The 15598-nt window shown below is 40.9% G+C and overlaps 1 protein-coding gene across 3 annotated transcripts in view; it reads left to right on the top strand.

Moving 5' to 3' along the window:
- Nucleotides 1-3927: 3927 nt before the first annotated feature.
- tmem245 (transmembrane protein 245) overlaps nt 3928-15598 on the top strand; it is a 44861-nt gene continuing 33190 nt past the window's right edge. For 2 of the 3 annotated variants that reach the window (XM_072692144.1, XM_072692137.1), the window contains exons 1-3: nt 3928-4598; nt 11599-11716; nt 13581-13676. In XM_072692144.1, the coding sequence (XP_072548245.1) occupies nt 4047-4598; nt 11599-11716; nt 13581-13676 (766 nt within the window). In that variant the 5' untranslated portion in view covers nt 3928-4046. The remainder of the gene's footprint in view (nt 4599-11598; nt 11717-13580; nt 13677-15598) is intronic. The other variant, XM_072692152.1, reaches the window with a different exon arrangement.

Raw genomic sequence — 15598 nt, 5'->3', positions numbered from 1 at the left:
ACTGGTTAGTACTCTCCCCCTATCACATGCAATGCTCATGAGGATGAGGACTGACAGGATGAGGATCTCTTCTCCAACACCTGCACAACCAGCCACCACCACCACAAGCTATGCTATGTCATCGAGCACCCAAAGCACCGGGTACCCAGCTCTATTGCATTGGCTAGCAGATGCCCATACCGACCAGAGTCATACTAAAGTGCTGTGGGGAAGAAGTGCCATCTACCCACTCAGATAGAGGAAGGCCAATTGTGCTCTCTTGAGCTCCGGCTGCTGATGGCCAGGATTCAAACCAGTGATCTTAGGGTCACGAAGGCAGCACCTTCTCAGAGTCCTATTCCATGTCTTTTTATTTGAATTTCATTTAAATGTGGGTTTTCTGACATGCAGGAGCAATTTGGGTGTCCAAAGTTTAAAAAAGCAGCTAAATGATTTGCATATCAAGCCCGCAGCTTTTTGTGAATCCAGTAACTCTTAGATTAAGTTTTCCACACTGTAATGACTGGGATGAGGCAAGCTGCATGTGCTGAATAGTTTTTTTGGGCATTCCAATATGCATGGTCATAACAGGAGGGCAGATGAGAGCCATAAATCTAAAATATATATATATATGATAGGAACCAATCTCAGAACTTCAGAGAAGCCTCGCAGGGCAGGAGTTGTTTTTTTACCATTTGAACCACTGAAATGTGGGATATACTTTTTAAGCCAAAATTGACCTCATACATGACTTGAGTGCAGAGGGTCATTGAGTGCAGTGTCAGCTCCAGCAGTGTAAAGGCTCTTTAGTGGAATTGCATTCTTTGCAGTGATGAAACTCATGTAAACACTGTTGGCTCAACTGGAAAGCTGTTTGTGATCCAGACGAAATCCTGCTGACATTGGGATTGACCCCAGTATTGCTCTAATACGGCTTAATAGAATCAAATCCTGTTCAGAAGAGTGGAAACTGTTATTGCTCCATTGTTGGAAAAAATGTTGGACGGGCAGGTGTCCAACCTAATTTTACTCTCAATTTAGCCTAGTCCAATTCTACCCATTGCCTAGGCCTCCTTCAGTGTGATATCACACCCACATGTGAGGGTGGGTTTCCTTTTTCATTCTGCCACCAATAGAACATCATTGAATAGCAGACTGCTTCTTGGATTCGAACCCTTACTGACGCCCATGTTGGCTAGCATGGCAGTGGCATTACGGTTGATGGAACACACAGTCTCCTGGTAAAAGGGCCAATGCTTAGACAGATGTGCCACTCTGGAGCCTCGCAGCTGGATACTATTGGACATATGTAGGGATGCAGCGATACCACTTTTTTTCTTTCAGATACCGATACCAGATTTTTAAGTATCTGCCGATAACCAAGTACCGATACCAACTCTGATTTACATACTGGATAGATGGCTATAAATCCTAATATTTATAGTGTTTCACCTTTTTTATAGGTTGTAGTTTTTTATAGAGGGCTGCTTTCAGATTGAAGGCCTCCTTTCAGACAACACCACATTCTTGTGCATGTCCAACTGCTTTTTACTCTGTTTATTTGTTTTATCCCAAGTAATATATAATACGCTTGAAAGACCAGCATTTACTGGTTGAGGAACTGCACATTTGAATTGTTTCAGAGCTATGATTTTTGGTATTGAAGCTCTCTATTGTCTTTTGCCTAGACGTATGTAGCCATATAGTTTCCCATATTGAGCCTGCACCAAGACTAATGGAAATTTGCAATGTTGACACAGTACTGGTTTTGCAGTTTCGTCTACTGTGTTTACAACCATGAATCTGCTCCATGTTATATTATCACCAGAAGTATTAGAAAATTGAAAACCTTTCACATTTTCTCTACAAGGCTAAAGGAACAACTGATAAAAGTGCTTTTCTGACCAAACAGTTATGTTTTGCCCAAACAAAAACATCATGGAAAACTCTCGGATTACATTAAGATGATTACAAATATATATATATATATATATATATATATATATATGCAAAAGAAGTGACGTCCCCAAACTTTTGATGGGCATTGCATGTCTGTTGTACTTCACCATTGGCTGTTTTTTCAGGCCGAGGTTAAGAGAAAGCCTAGACTAGACAAAGCTTATTTCATGTCTTGGTGCCAGAAGTCTTGGGACCATGCCTCGACGGGTTAGAGCTGTTTTTGCAGCATGAGGAGGACCTACACAATATTAGACAGATTGTTGTAATGTTATGGCTGATTGGACAAATGTGTGCGCACCCCAGGTCAAATTACATGTGCTTTCCATGTGTAAATAAGTTCTCATGCTCTACAGAGAACACGGATCTGCATATTTATTTATTTATTTGTCAAATTAAAATAAATAAAATAAAATATGTTGTGTGCAAAAATAAAGGCACATATATATGTATATAGAAATATGTTATTAAATTCAAACAAAATGTGCCATTTGACCAGGGTTGTGCAATATGTTACATACGACTGTATTTCCTATTATGAGATGGTTGTAGAAATATAATGACACATTTCAACTTACTTCTAGATGGTTTTACTTGTTTTACGTCATATTTCATGTCAAGTCAAGAGGCTTTTACTGTTAATTTACACAGTGGAGTGAAATTACGTTACTCTGGGACCATAGTGCACCATGGAACAATACACTACAATTCAGACACGTAAAGTGCAATCATGCATGTGCAAAGATAGAACCAGAACAATACCATAAATACAATACACACGACAGACATTAGACGCAGTAAACAGACGGGACAGTGCAGGGCCGAACAGCACTCGTTACTGATGTATATGTGAGGTGGTGAGGATAAAGCGCAGCACGGGGTGCATGCAAGTGAAATAGTGAAAGTAGTGAAAGTCTTATTCTATAGCAAATTCTTTTAGGACTTTTAAGGTACCAGCCTACAATTACCACTATCAAACATTTAGACAGTTAGATGGTTTTGTGAAGAGACGGATGAACCTAGAGCTGATAAATTATTAGTTTTTTTTTTTTTTAGTTTATTAAATTTATTATTATTAATAAATTACATAGAGGGCCTTCTGGCTAACTATTCGCTTCTGGTAATAAGTGATTATTATTATTATTATTATTATTATTATTATTATTATTACCAGAAGACACTTTCACCTTATAAAACAACTGGAAACGAACTGAGATAACTTCAGCATAAAGTGAGGATTGTCAGATAGGAATGTCCATTGGAGGAAAGCTCCTATTAAACCATCCTCATGTCATGCTCAGGTTATGCAGTTTACTGAGAAGTCTGGTTTGTGGATGACTCCTGTTTGCCTACAAAAGGGAAATAGGAAATTGTCAGCATGACTTATTATGTTATATGGAGTATGTTTACTTTGGCTGGCAATTAAAGTAGAACTGAAATCCTGTGTGATGGTTGATCGAAAATGAGCCTGAATAGCTAGCAGCTTGAGCTAAGAGCTAGAAAGAGGCCATGGTAGCTGTCTGTTAACTTTTAAGCCAACATTAGTTTCTTTCAGAGACGCCGCTGCATCTCTGTACTGAGGTAGTGCCAGCTATATGCATCAAAAAGGGGTATTGTATGGGTATAGGTATTTATTCAGCCACATCAGGGAAAAGAAGGGGCAGCTTTCTGGACATCCATGCTTATTACAGTGTATTTCTAAAGTGTATATAATGTAGTCTCATAATATAATATATTAAAATACATATTTTTTAAATACATTTTGCTTTCCATCATTGCACTTCTGCCCTCCAAGACAAAAGCCCTGGTATGTCAACGTTGTGTGATGCTTAAAGGATAAGATTTGGGTGTGTGTTGTTTCAGGAACCTTTTTAAATGTATAATTTTGTAAAATATGATAAGCACCCGTATTTAGAGTCAGTCTACACCGTGGCACTACGTTTCCCATAATCCTCGTCAATAACTACGTCATCTTTCCATCCGCTATTCCTCATGTGGTGGTTATTCCGTACACACCACTTCAGTCAGAGAGGGACACACACACACACACACACACACACGGAGGAGGAGAGAAGGGGATAGTGAGGGAGGGGAGCGGTTAACCAGCGAACATGGCAGACACGGACGACCCGGGAGTGGACGGGGAACCGGCCGGGCGCGCGCCGCCCACGCCGCTACAGCCCTCGGTGGGCCCGGTGGGTCAGCCGTCTTCGCTGAAGTTCGACCGCAACATCAAGCAGGCTTTCTATAACACCGGCGCCATGATCTTCGTGGCGATCTGCTGCGGCGCCGCCGTGCTCGTGTACTTCATCCTGGAGGCCTTCCTGCGGCCGCTGCTGTGGGCCGTGCTCTGCGGCACCTTCCTGCACCCCTTCAAGCACTCCCTGGCGCGACTGGGCCGCTCGTGGCTGCGCGGGCTGCGCGAGAGCGGCACGCCGATCGTGCTGGGCACGCTGCTCGTGCCGCCGTGCTGCGTCAACTACGGCGTGGAGGCGCTGGGCGCGCTGGTGCTCGAGCGTCTGCACGTGCTGCTGGCGATCGGGGCCGGAGCTCCGTTGCTCTACCTGCTCTACCTGTTCTGGAGTGTCATCGGCATGCAGGTGGTGCTCGGACACATGTGCGCAGTGATCTGCTACGCGCTGGACTACTTCAACGCGCTCTGGGTGAGTGGGCTGTGGTGGTGGGGTGGAGTGGGGTGGGTGGGTGTGTGTTTATGCTGTAGGACAGGACCCAGTGTCACCAGGAAAACATGCATATTGAGTTGGGTCTTTTATGCATGAATTATTGAGGAGGTAATACTGTCTTATACTGTTTATTATTATTATTATTATTATTATTATTTATTATTAGTGTATTAATATTTTTCAATAAGACCTCAAGTGGACATCTCTAGGTTAGTTGTCCAGTATGTATTAAGCCCTTTATGTAGTACATTCATTGGACGTCTGTTTCTAAAATTTCTAATTGATGGTTCTTTAATTAGTGGAACCGTTATGTCCTCAGATTGTAAAGTCCTGTTAATACAAGTAAATAAATATTTTTTTATTTATTATTAACTATATTGGGTATTAAATCCAAAAATAAATAAAACATCATAATGTATTATGCAAGTTTATATCTATAAAGCTTAAAAAATGCATTACTGCCCCCAACGTTACCGTCATTACCACAACAAGGTCACACTTGTTTATGGGACATTTTGAAATCTGGAAAAGTAAGTAAGCTAATCATCTATTCCTCCTGATCATGGAGTAGATACACTTGCCAATAGAATAGGACTCTCTAGAGAAGATAAGCATGAATCTATGGGCTCCATGTCTAATGCCGGGCGTGGGCTAGAGGGGGTATAAAGCCCCTTGGCTTTGGAAGAAACCGTGAATGAGCAGGTGTCCCAATACTTTTGTCCATGTAGAGTCAGTGTAGTCAGTCATGATACTAATAGCAATGCTTTTATTTGTTGTACAGAGAGATTCAGTGTTCCTTACCGAGCTACATGAAAACATGCTGCTGTCCAGTGCGTAGTTTTGATATTGTGGAGTGTTTGAGTTCGGACACTGGTGGGATGGCTGTTATACTGGCTGTTATACTGGCTGCATTTAGAAAGACATGAAAGGACTTTGAAAATAGAATGATGGGTAAGAAGACACGCACAGGTCTGTTGATAACTGTTCAATAAAAACATTGCTGTTCCTCCTTTTGTGGTATTTTCTGTTTACACCGGCACCCGCATGCCCAGTGCACACGAGTGGTCATGTGATGTGTTTTCAGGTGTGTTAGCATGGACAGGGGTTAGTCCTGACACAGAGCATAAAGGCACGTCTGGATCATTTTTAGTTTACATGCTGTTGTTAAATGAAAACCTGTTAGTGTGAATGTGGCCTAATGTTAGGTTAACCTCCTGAGAGCCGGACCTTTGCTTGGTTTGCATCGCCAGTCGTTTTTGCAAAAAATAATGTCCTTATATGCCAAAGGGTTAAAGTAAAAAAAATAATTAATTTAATCCATTATAGAAATTTAATGTTCCCATATGAGGACACAGGGTCTCAAGAGGTTAAGTATGGTGACTGTTAGAGAGAGTGTTCAGTGTGATGCCTGCTCAGCCATTTAAGAAATCCTCTTTGAGCTGAGATACCCTCAGGAAACCCATCCTGAGATGTCTTGATGTGACAGACTGAACTCTAGAGAGGAGGACAGGCTCTGTTTTCTATATAATAGCAGTGCGAGGACCCCGATCCAAAACGACCAGTAAAGCCAAGTGTAAGGTGATGATGGTAAGATGCCGACAGTGAAACGTAAAGTAGTGAAACTTTCCTTTGTGTGCTATTTTGCCTCACTGCACCCTACATGTACCTCTCCAACATGAGTAGATCTCAGACCTATTACAAAACAGTTTCGAGGTATTACCCTTTTTAGCCCTAAAGGCCTACATATGGGCATATACTTGCATATTAGTAGATTCTGAATAATTTGTACATATTAAATAATGGATGTACTGAAGAACGAATACAAATTAATTATATAGTACGTAGTGAAAAAATAAAAAGTACTAAATAAAATAAGTAATTATTGAATATATAGTAAATATGAAATAACTGGTTGGTGCTGAATAATACTTATTGGATAATTAGTAAATGCTGAATTGGTAATTACTAAATAATTACTACTTAATTAATAATTAGTAGGTACTGAATAACTAATATATACTGAGCAATCAGTAAATACTAAATAATGAGTGATTATTAAATGAGTTAACACTGAATAACTGGTAGGTACTGAGTAATTAATACTTGTTGGATAATTAGTAAATGCTGAATTGGTCATTACTAAATAATTACTACTTAATGGATACTTAATAAATACTAAATAATTAGTAGACTCTGAATAATAAGCACATAATAATGAAACGAAAACTAAACAATTACTAATTATTAAATGATTCAACTCACAGAAACTGTGTTGGCCCTCTGTTCCCCACCCCTGACCTGTTCGGTCAGCAGCCCTGCTCAGAGTTTCTTCACACACTGATTACTACGTCCGACTGTCTGACCTTCATATGTGAGATGATCAGTTTTCACCTCGTGAGATTGTGGTCATTGCTATGTTGAGGGTTATGCAGTTCTGACTTCTCATTTAAGTTACAGAAGTGTTGATGGTTTTTCCAGCTGAATTGCACGCTATGAGAGCGTGAAGACTAGAGGAGGGCTGCGATAACACCATGTGGGGCAGTGGTGGCTCAGTGGTTAGAGCTCCGGCCTATTGTTGACAGGGATGTGGGTTCGATACCCGGGCTCGGCAAATATGTGCATTTTTAACCTTTAACTTGGAGGAAGCATGTTTGAGAGACTTTACACATACTTTCACACACATCATTTATTGAAAATGATGTTGATGATGTTGATCAGATGAGCTGTAATAGAGACAGAGTAGGTTTAGGCCAAGCCCATGCCAAGGGTGACACAACTCTGCACTTTCCAGTGAATTGTTTTGACGACTTTTCATTATTGGGTTTAAACTAAAACAGCAAAAATGCTAAAAAGCTGTAGGGTGGTGGGTCGCAAGATAAATCGCATCGAAAAGCCCTAATTATTTTTTTTACAGGACTCTCAGATGCAAACAGAGCCAAGAAGACGAGCTTAAAACAACCAACAGACAGAAGGGCTCCCTGGCCACAGGGCCATGTGAAGACTCATACAGGGACTTAATTTGATCCTGATAGCATCTACGTCTGTGAGTCTGGTAGTTCTGACTGGCCGCTCTGTGGGATCATTTTTCCACACTGATTTTGGGACAGAAAAGAGACACAGAGGGGGTCCAAACATATTTAGTGTATGTACATGCCTGACCCTTTCTGCAGGCGGATGGGTATTAAAGTAGGCTGGTGTTGACGTTTTATGTTAAAGTAGTTTCAAGACAACCCACAATTCCCCATTCACTTCTGTTGATCACTTTGCAGGATGCTTTCCTCCATAAGGGGCATGGTTTTTCCCCTCCGATGATGTGATGTGCAGTTTGTCTACAGGGAGAGTAGCTCCTCTAGCATTGCTACTCCAGGCTCGGCATGCTGATCATTACGCTTCATATCTTTGGGGAAGCAAGCAGGACAGTGCTCACGGAAACTTGTGACTCGTCACGGAAGTCATATTTGTGTAAAATCCCTTAATAGTACTCTACCACCTCAGCTTGTCCAGAAATGCATGTCCTTTAGAGGTGGATCAAAGCGCAGCTGTATAGAAGCTGTATGTTACATTTGATAAAAGTGTGAAAGCAGAACTGCTTATTTTCTTTTACTGAGGTTAAGGTTAGCTAGGGCTAGGGTTAGGGTTTTTGTGCCACTCATCTCTAGGGACCTGAGGGACCTAGCTAGTTTAGACTCTACTGAACACACGTCAATATGGAGATCATAGTACTCTGCTATTCATCCAAGTCCTCTCGGAAGAGGAGGGTCTTCAGTCTGCGTTTGAAGGCAGCGAGTGACTCTGCCGTTCGGACACCCAGGGGAAGCTCGTTCCACCTCTTTGGTGCCAGGACAGAAAAAAGCCTGGACGCTCTTCTTTCGTGGATTTTAAAGGGATGGAGGGTCAAGCTGAGCTGTACTCAAAGCTCAAAGGGCTCTTGGTGCGGATCGGCTTTTGACCATTGCCATCAAGTACGGAGGGGCTGGTCCGTTCTTGGCTTTGTAGGCCAGCGTCAGGGTTTTGAATCTGATGCGGGAAGCAGCTACAGGAAGCCAGTGAAGAGAACGCAGCAGTGGAGTGACATGACTGAATTTAGGGACGTTGAAGACGACCCGTGCCACTGCATTCTGGATGAGTTGCAGGGGCCTGATGGTGCGCAGAGGGAGACCTGCCAGAAGAGAGTTGCAGTAGTCAAGTCTTGAAGTAACAAGAGACTGAACGAGCACCTCAGTGACCTCTCTAGAGAGGAAGGGTGGAATTCTCTGGATGTTGTACAGGAGAAATCTGCATGACAGAGTTTTGGTCTCTGTCTGTGGGGAGTTTCATGGGTTCTTCCAATGCGAGTTTCCTCTGGGTCCTCAGGTCTCCATCCAGCTCTCTAAAAAACACATGATTGGTCAACTGGCTATGCTAAATTATTTTTTCTAAATTCTTTGCTAAATTTACACTAAATTGACAAAAGTGTTGGGACACCTGCTCATTCATTGTTTCATTTAAAAGGTATAACAGCTATTAAAAGTATTTGATCCTTCTTTGGTTGAAGAAACCGTCTCTACTGTCCAGGGATGGTTTTCTACTAAATTTTACATCCCAAAAGGATTTGATGGAGTACCGTCATTCCAGAGAACATAGTCCTCTGGGGGGCTTTATACCCATATACCCATACCCATATAGTCCACCCTAGCACCGTAGGCTTGGTGCCAATAGGTTCATGTTTATATGCCCATAAGAGTCCTATTCTATTGGCAATACTTTTACTTTTACAGGGACTAGACACAATCTGTGTGTGCATTTGCACAGCTGTGTCAGCAGTGGGTACAGCTTAAAGTAGCTGAATGCATTCATTAGAAGGGGTGTACACTAACTTTTGGATGTATAGTGTGTGTGTGTGTGTGTGTGTGTGTGTGTGTGTGTGTGTGTGTGTGTGTATTTCTTCCTCTGTATTCCGACACTGATGTTGAGTGTGTCACAGTTGCCTGGCCTGAGAGAATGGGGCATTTGACAGTTTGCTACTGGCCAAGTGCTGCTGGTCTAAATGGGTACAGTGTGTCCAAAAGCCAAAATGTCCTGGACTGAGCTGGATATGAATATATAGTATATTTTAATACAAACATTTAAATATAGTTAGTCAGTATGGCATTTTTTCATTTTTCATTTTATTTAGTTATTTGTCATTACTTGGTAACTGACTTATTGTGACCTATGAACTGGTCAGATATTGCATACAACATGTTTCTTTAATCTCAATACAGAAAGAAATATTGAGAAATGAATTCTTGGTCACATCATGCAGGCCAACCCTGGGGCATGCTCAAAAGTTCATTTGCACAATGTCTTAAGTAACAGCTGAACATGTGACCACATGCTGATGAGTTTAAATAGCTGTGGGGCTAAATAGCTAATGCCATTCCTGTTCTACGTTTCAAAGAGCAGAGTGCTCTTAGACATTCAGCACCTCCTTAGAAGTTCTCATACCAAACCCTGGTAATACTGTGTGGTGTATTTGCATTGTGACTGTGTGTAATTGTGCTGCACTTCCCATGCCCTGTTTCCCCATGCCCTTTGCTCTGTGGGGATGTACTATAGTGGCTATGTGGACCCCAGTTGCCCTGGAGCTATAAGTCAAAAGTATGTACGGTCGTGGTCGGACATTTACATACTTATCATTAATGGCAGGGCTATATTAGGCTTTCAGTGATGTTCTACTGAACTGTTTTTTGGGGGGCAGAATGAATGCACATCATCTTTAACAGAATAAATTGGTGCATGAGCCTAATTTTTGGGGCTTTTTTCAGCTTCTGTGGGCTGAAATCAATACACGGTCAGTTTCATACATACAGCACACCGAACAGTTCGTTCAATGTCCTTCAGCAAGCTTCTGGCAGAATTCTGGTTGAATATTTGAGGACTCGTCTTGGCAAAACTGATAGAGTTCAGTAAATTTTATTTGTTTCCTGGCACAGACCTGGCCTCAAAATACAGTCCACATATTTTCAATAGGTTTGAGGTCAGGACTTCAGGCAATCCTTTGCAAAAGTCTAATCCTGTCCTGCTTTATCTATTCCACAACCACTCTTGATGTGTGTTTGTCACTGTCCTGATGGAAACTCCAATTATGTCCAAGTTTTAACGGTCTAACTGGGGGTTTGAGGTTGTGCTGAAGAATTCTGGGGTAGTCTTCATTATTCGTTATTCCATAAGTTTGTGCGGTGTACCATAAATCTTGGCCATGGCAAATTAAAAGACAGTTTGGAATGGACATGAATTAGTAATAGAAGTAGATTTGTGTATAATTTTGAACCTGTTTTGATTTCAGAAAACCCCTGAAATGAAGACTTGCTTGACCAAATTCTTGAATGTGTGATTATTGAATGAAAAAACGAATGAATGAATTACTTTAAAACCCAAACCTCCCAACAAAAAAGAAAAAGACCCTGGCAGATCTGGAAGAAGCAGGTGGGTCTTCCTGGGTCATAGTCAGATGCCATTCGGCTAATTAAGCTAAATATATCACGGCAAGTTACTAGCTTGCTTAAGGCTTCTGGGTGGAACTCACCTTTGTGAAATTTGGTCATCAATCTCTGCACATAGGCTACCACATATTCTCTGGACTTGTGGTTTCTAACACTGTGTGACCTACTACTAACTTCAAAAATAAGCAAACCCAAATTCAGGTTTGTTGCTTTAGGTTTTGCACAGTTGGCTACACGGGACTCATCACCGCTGCAAACCTAAAGAAGCACAGTTCAGATGCTAAACGTGTCTTGGCTGCCCGACTGTATCTGGAGTGTGAAGAATTGTTGAAAATTGTGTAAATTAGATTTTTTTACTAAACTATTTGTAGTCAGCATTATATTTATTTAATGTCATGGTCAAGGAGGTTGTGATTAGTCAGTATTAGATTAGCTGTGCAATAGCATAATGAACAGCATTGAACCTTCTGTGTATCTGATGACTCAGTCAGTCACAGGCCTTCTCTCTTCCCCAGGTTGGCACGTTAGTGGTGGGCTATGTGTTGGCTGTGGCCTTTAAGTGGACCCCTGGCATGGAGGGCTACCTGCGGGCCATGTCGGTGCCTGTTTGGACAGCGCTCATATTCTACCTGGGTAAGACTTGCACAGTTCAGCTTTGGTACAAGAGGGCGGGGAAAATACCTATATAATATAATATAATATATTGTCATTAGCTGTGATAATTAGAGCTACACTGCAGCTCGAGGCTGAAGTCCAACAGTTTAGGGAGTCCAGATTTCAAACTTCAAAAGCTGTTCATATTGTCCACATACTTTTTTGTGGATCTGAAGTAGTACTTAGAAGACCCACAACTAGTTTTTGTGGACACACATAAGCTCATAGAATGAATTACTGAGTTTCAGAAACAGAATAAAAGCCAACAGACTTAATTTACGGAGTTTAAGGAATCGCCCCACCAGAAGTCCCTGTAGTTACTGAATAATACACCTTAGTGTATAATAAGCTTTGGAGTGTAAAGGGTTTAATAGCTGCTGATACTAATGCTTTTTATTTATTTATTTATTGGCTGATTTGAAAGTATGAATTTTGATTTCAGTGTGTCATTAAATCTCATTCCCGGCAATAAAATATTTACTAATTTTATGAATAAACATGGGCACACAAAGTCTGACGGTGCTTTGATGACAGACAATAAGGCATCAATATTCAGCCTTTTAATGGACATTTTTTATTTTGTCATGTAATTTGTTTAATTTCTAAACACTTATCCCTTTTAAATAGCTTTTCTACCCCATATAGCGCCAAGCTACTGTGGTTTACTTTCACTTCCACACTGTAAACAAAGCCTACTCTAAAACATGTGGGCCTCAGAATAGACTCCCTGCCAGTGATGCAGTGCTGAGGACCACAGGAGGCGTTCTCATCAACATCCAACACTGTACGGATTAGTAGTGTTGGCTTGTACTGGTACTTCCACTGTACTTTGCTGCTTGACAGTGATAGTTAGCCCCTGGGTGTTGACTTGTGTATTCAGGACAAGTGTGAAAACGGCCTTAACCTCCTTGGAACCACCGTCGGTTTCTGGCTTTTTTTTTTTTTTTTTTTTTTGCCTTACTGTTATAACTAAGTAACAACTCAGTCAGTTAGCATTGCTTTGCATGTAGTTACTGATTAGTAACCCCTAGGGTGTAATAGGTCAGGAAGAATATGGGCTAAACCAAAGTAAATATTTTGTTTGTTTGTTTCCTTGTTTAAGGCAGTATAATTTCTGCCTGTTGGGAGATCCTCTACATAAACATAGTAATTTACATGGAACATATTGTTGCTGTCAAACAAACCTTGTATCTCCAACATGTAAAATTTAGGGGAGAAAGTAATAATAAAAAAAATAATTTTAAAGTTTCAACTTTCAATTAAAGGTTTTATTAAGAAGTCATTAATTTAATTGGTCCAGTCATTATGACATTTTAACAAAATAGAAAAAAACAGACAAGAAGAGAATCAGATTTAAAATCATGTCAGAAATGTGAAATACACCGTATAAACACAAGCTTGTGTATGTGTGTGCTGGGCAGTGTGAATGTCACTACTGTTAAAAGTCTCTAATGACATGTTTGTCTCTCAGCCATAATTTGATCTGACTGGCCTGTAAGTATTTTTAGTTGCTGGTCTTAAGGGACCTTTGCTGGTGATTTGTTATGCTGAGATTTGAGCTTGGATAGTGAAACAGTGGGGTCTGTGTCAGCATGGACTTTGGCTAAAAAGGCCTTGTGCTGACCTTTGTCCCACCAACAGGCCCTGATGCATCAACACACAGCTGCTCTTCTTGGCCAACAGGTCCCCTCATTCTTCTTGTCTCGCTCAACCACTCATCTCATTTTCTATCCCCAAACTACTTCCTCCCGCATCCAGAAACCCACTGTTCCACTGCTCTTAAAACAGGTCTGAAATAGCTTATAGCGAATATCTTGTGTCATAGTGGTGTGTTTCTGTGCAGTGTCTTTGACAGGTGCCTGGCGAGTGCCAGTGTTTGTGGTGGTGGTCTCTCTGCTGATAGTGGGCTCACAGGAGAAAGCCTCTGTATCAGGGAAAGGTGAGGACAGTCTGAAGTTACCTGCTGCTTATAACGTGCGTTTATTTCTTTATTGTTTCTTCTCCGGCTGTCACTATTGATTATACTAGATGATTATTGGGTAATATTTCTCAAGGCCAAACAATGAAATAGGTTAAACGCTCTGTGGAGAACGGCGAGAGAAATGGGAGACATTGTCGTAGGGCTTTCAAATCAGCAAATTCAATCAGTGCATTATTTTCCACTAGCACTTTTAGCATTAGCAGTGCTCCTGACACTCAGAGGGTGAAGACTTAACACATGTCTCCTCTGATACATACAAAGCAGCGGATGTGGCATCGCTGGGTAGCTGACGCCAGCATCACTGAAAAGTGGAGTGATAAGGGGAGAATGCGCCCGGCAAATTGTGCTCTCTCTGACTCCGACTCAGTCAGAGAGAGCACAATTTGCCAGGCTCTCTTCATGTGGGTAGATGTTGACCTCTCGAGCATAGTGGAAGCGCATTGGACCGCTGAACCACTCTGAGCCCTTTAAATCCGTCTTAACGGAAGGGATATTTGAGAAGCCTGTAATGCTGCTTTGAGACAGACTGTTCAACCCAGACTTGGTTAAACAAGCTTAATTTTTGCTGTCATGCAAGAACCTTGTATCTTCAATTTGCCAACTTAACAGAAGTTGAAAAACAACTTAACTTTCAATGGAAGTCAGTGTCATATGTCATTTTAGGGCATTTCTATTGGTCCATTCATCACACAATGTTCAGAATAACTGTCAGTAAAAAAGAGACAGGTTGTTGAGTCACAACAACAATATGAGCGAACATGTAAGTTTCATGAAACACTGTGCCCCCAAAAATATTTGATTTTCCATATTTTAAAATTGCATTTATTGTGTTAGAAACAAAATACCCAACCAATTGGCATTTATTTTGAACAGACCATTTAAAAACTTTATTTATTTATTTTGGTAAAGTAGTCTTTCAAAAGGTGATTTTGAGGCCATTATCATTTGAGCAATTACAGCCTTCTGCATTCTTTCATACAAAACCTCCTTTGTACACTTCATGAGTTCATGAGACTGTCCGGGAACACAAGCTTACCCGCACATGGCCTGTGGGTAGAGCACGTGATAGAAATACTATCAAGCACTATTTTCAGATTTTGCACTTTTATGGGATTTGTAATGTGTAATAAACTTAAAATACATTAAAAATATTCTTTTTGTATATCAAAAAAATCTAATTCTGAATGTAGTGAATTGTGAATGCATAAAATGTATATAAAATGTTTTCCTCTGGAATTAATATCATTTTATTAAATATTATATGACCTGATCTAAAGAAATAGGTCTCCCAAACAACAGTTAAGGTGTCCAGATACTCTTTGGGGGCATTGTCTTGCAGTTTGTACCTACATGCATGCGTTCATGTGTGTCCTCTATTTCAGTACTGCACAGTTCACCACACTTTATATGATGAATCATATATTAATATTAAAACATTACATTTATGGTCGGACATTTACACGAATGTTATGGCAATATTGGGCTTTCAGTTACTTTTCTGGTGCAGAATGAGTCTACAACACATCTTTAATAGAAAACAGTATTTCTTCTGTTTATTGCACCAGGTTTACTCTTAAAGGCCTGTTTCCTTGGGTTGTTCCTGACTATCCAAACTGATTTCATCTCACCAAAACGTGGCAGTTTGAGTCTTTTTGTAGACCATGGCAAAGTGGCTACTCCTCAACGTACCTCACAAGACAATCCTGACTTTTCAGATCTGCACTGAGCTCCTTGGTCTTTCCCATTGAACTGTATGTTTGGTCAATCGAATGGGTGCTGTCAAACTAACCCTTTTATGTGAGCAGGAGAGACGATACCAGCTGTAGTCAATCATGATCAGTAACGGGAAAGTTGAAAGTCTTTGGCTTTGGCCAGCTAAA

Source organism: Salminus brasiliensis, chromosome 1 (assembly GCF_030463535.1).
Source record: "Salminus brasiliensis chromosome 1, fSalBra1.hap2, whole genome shotgun sequence".
Taxonomy (NCBI): domain Eukaryota; kingdom Metazoa; phylum Chordata; class Actinopteri; order Characiformes; family Bryconidae; genus Salminus; species Salminus brasiliensis.
The sequence above is the reverse complement of the archived record's forward strand: the minus strand, read 5'-3'. Positions and strand labels throughout refer to the sequence as shown.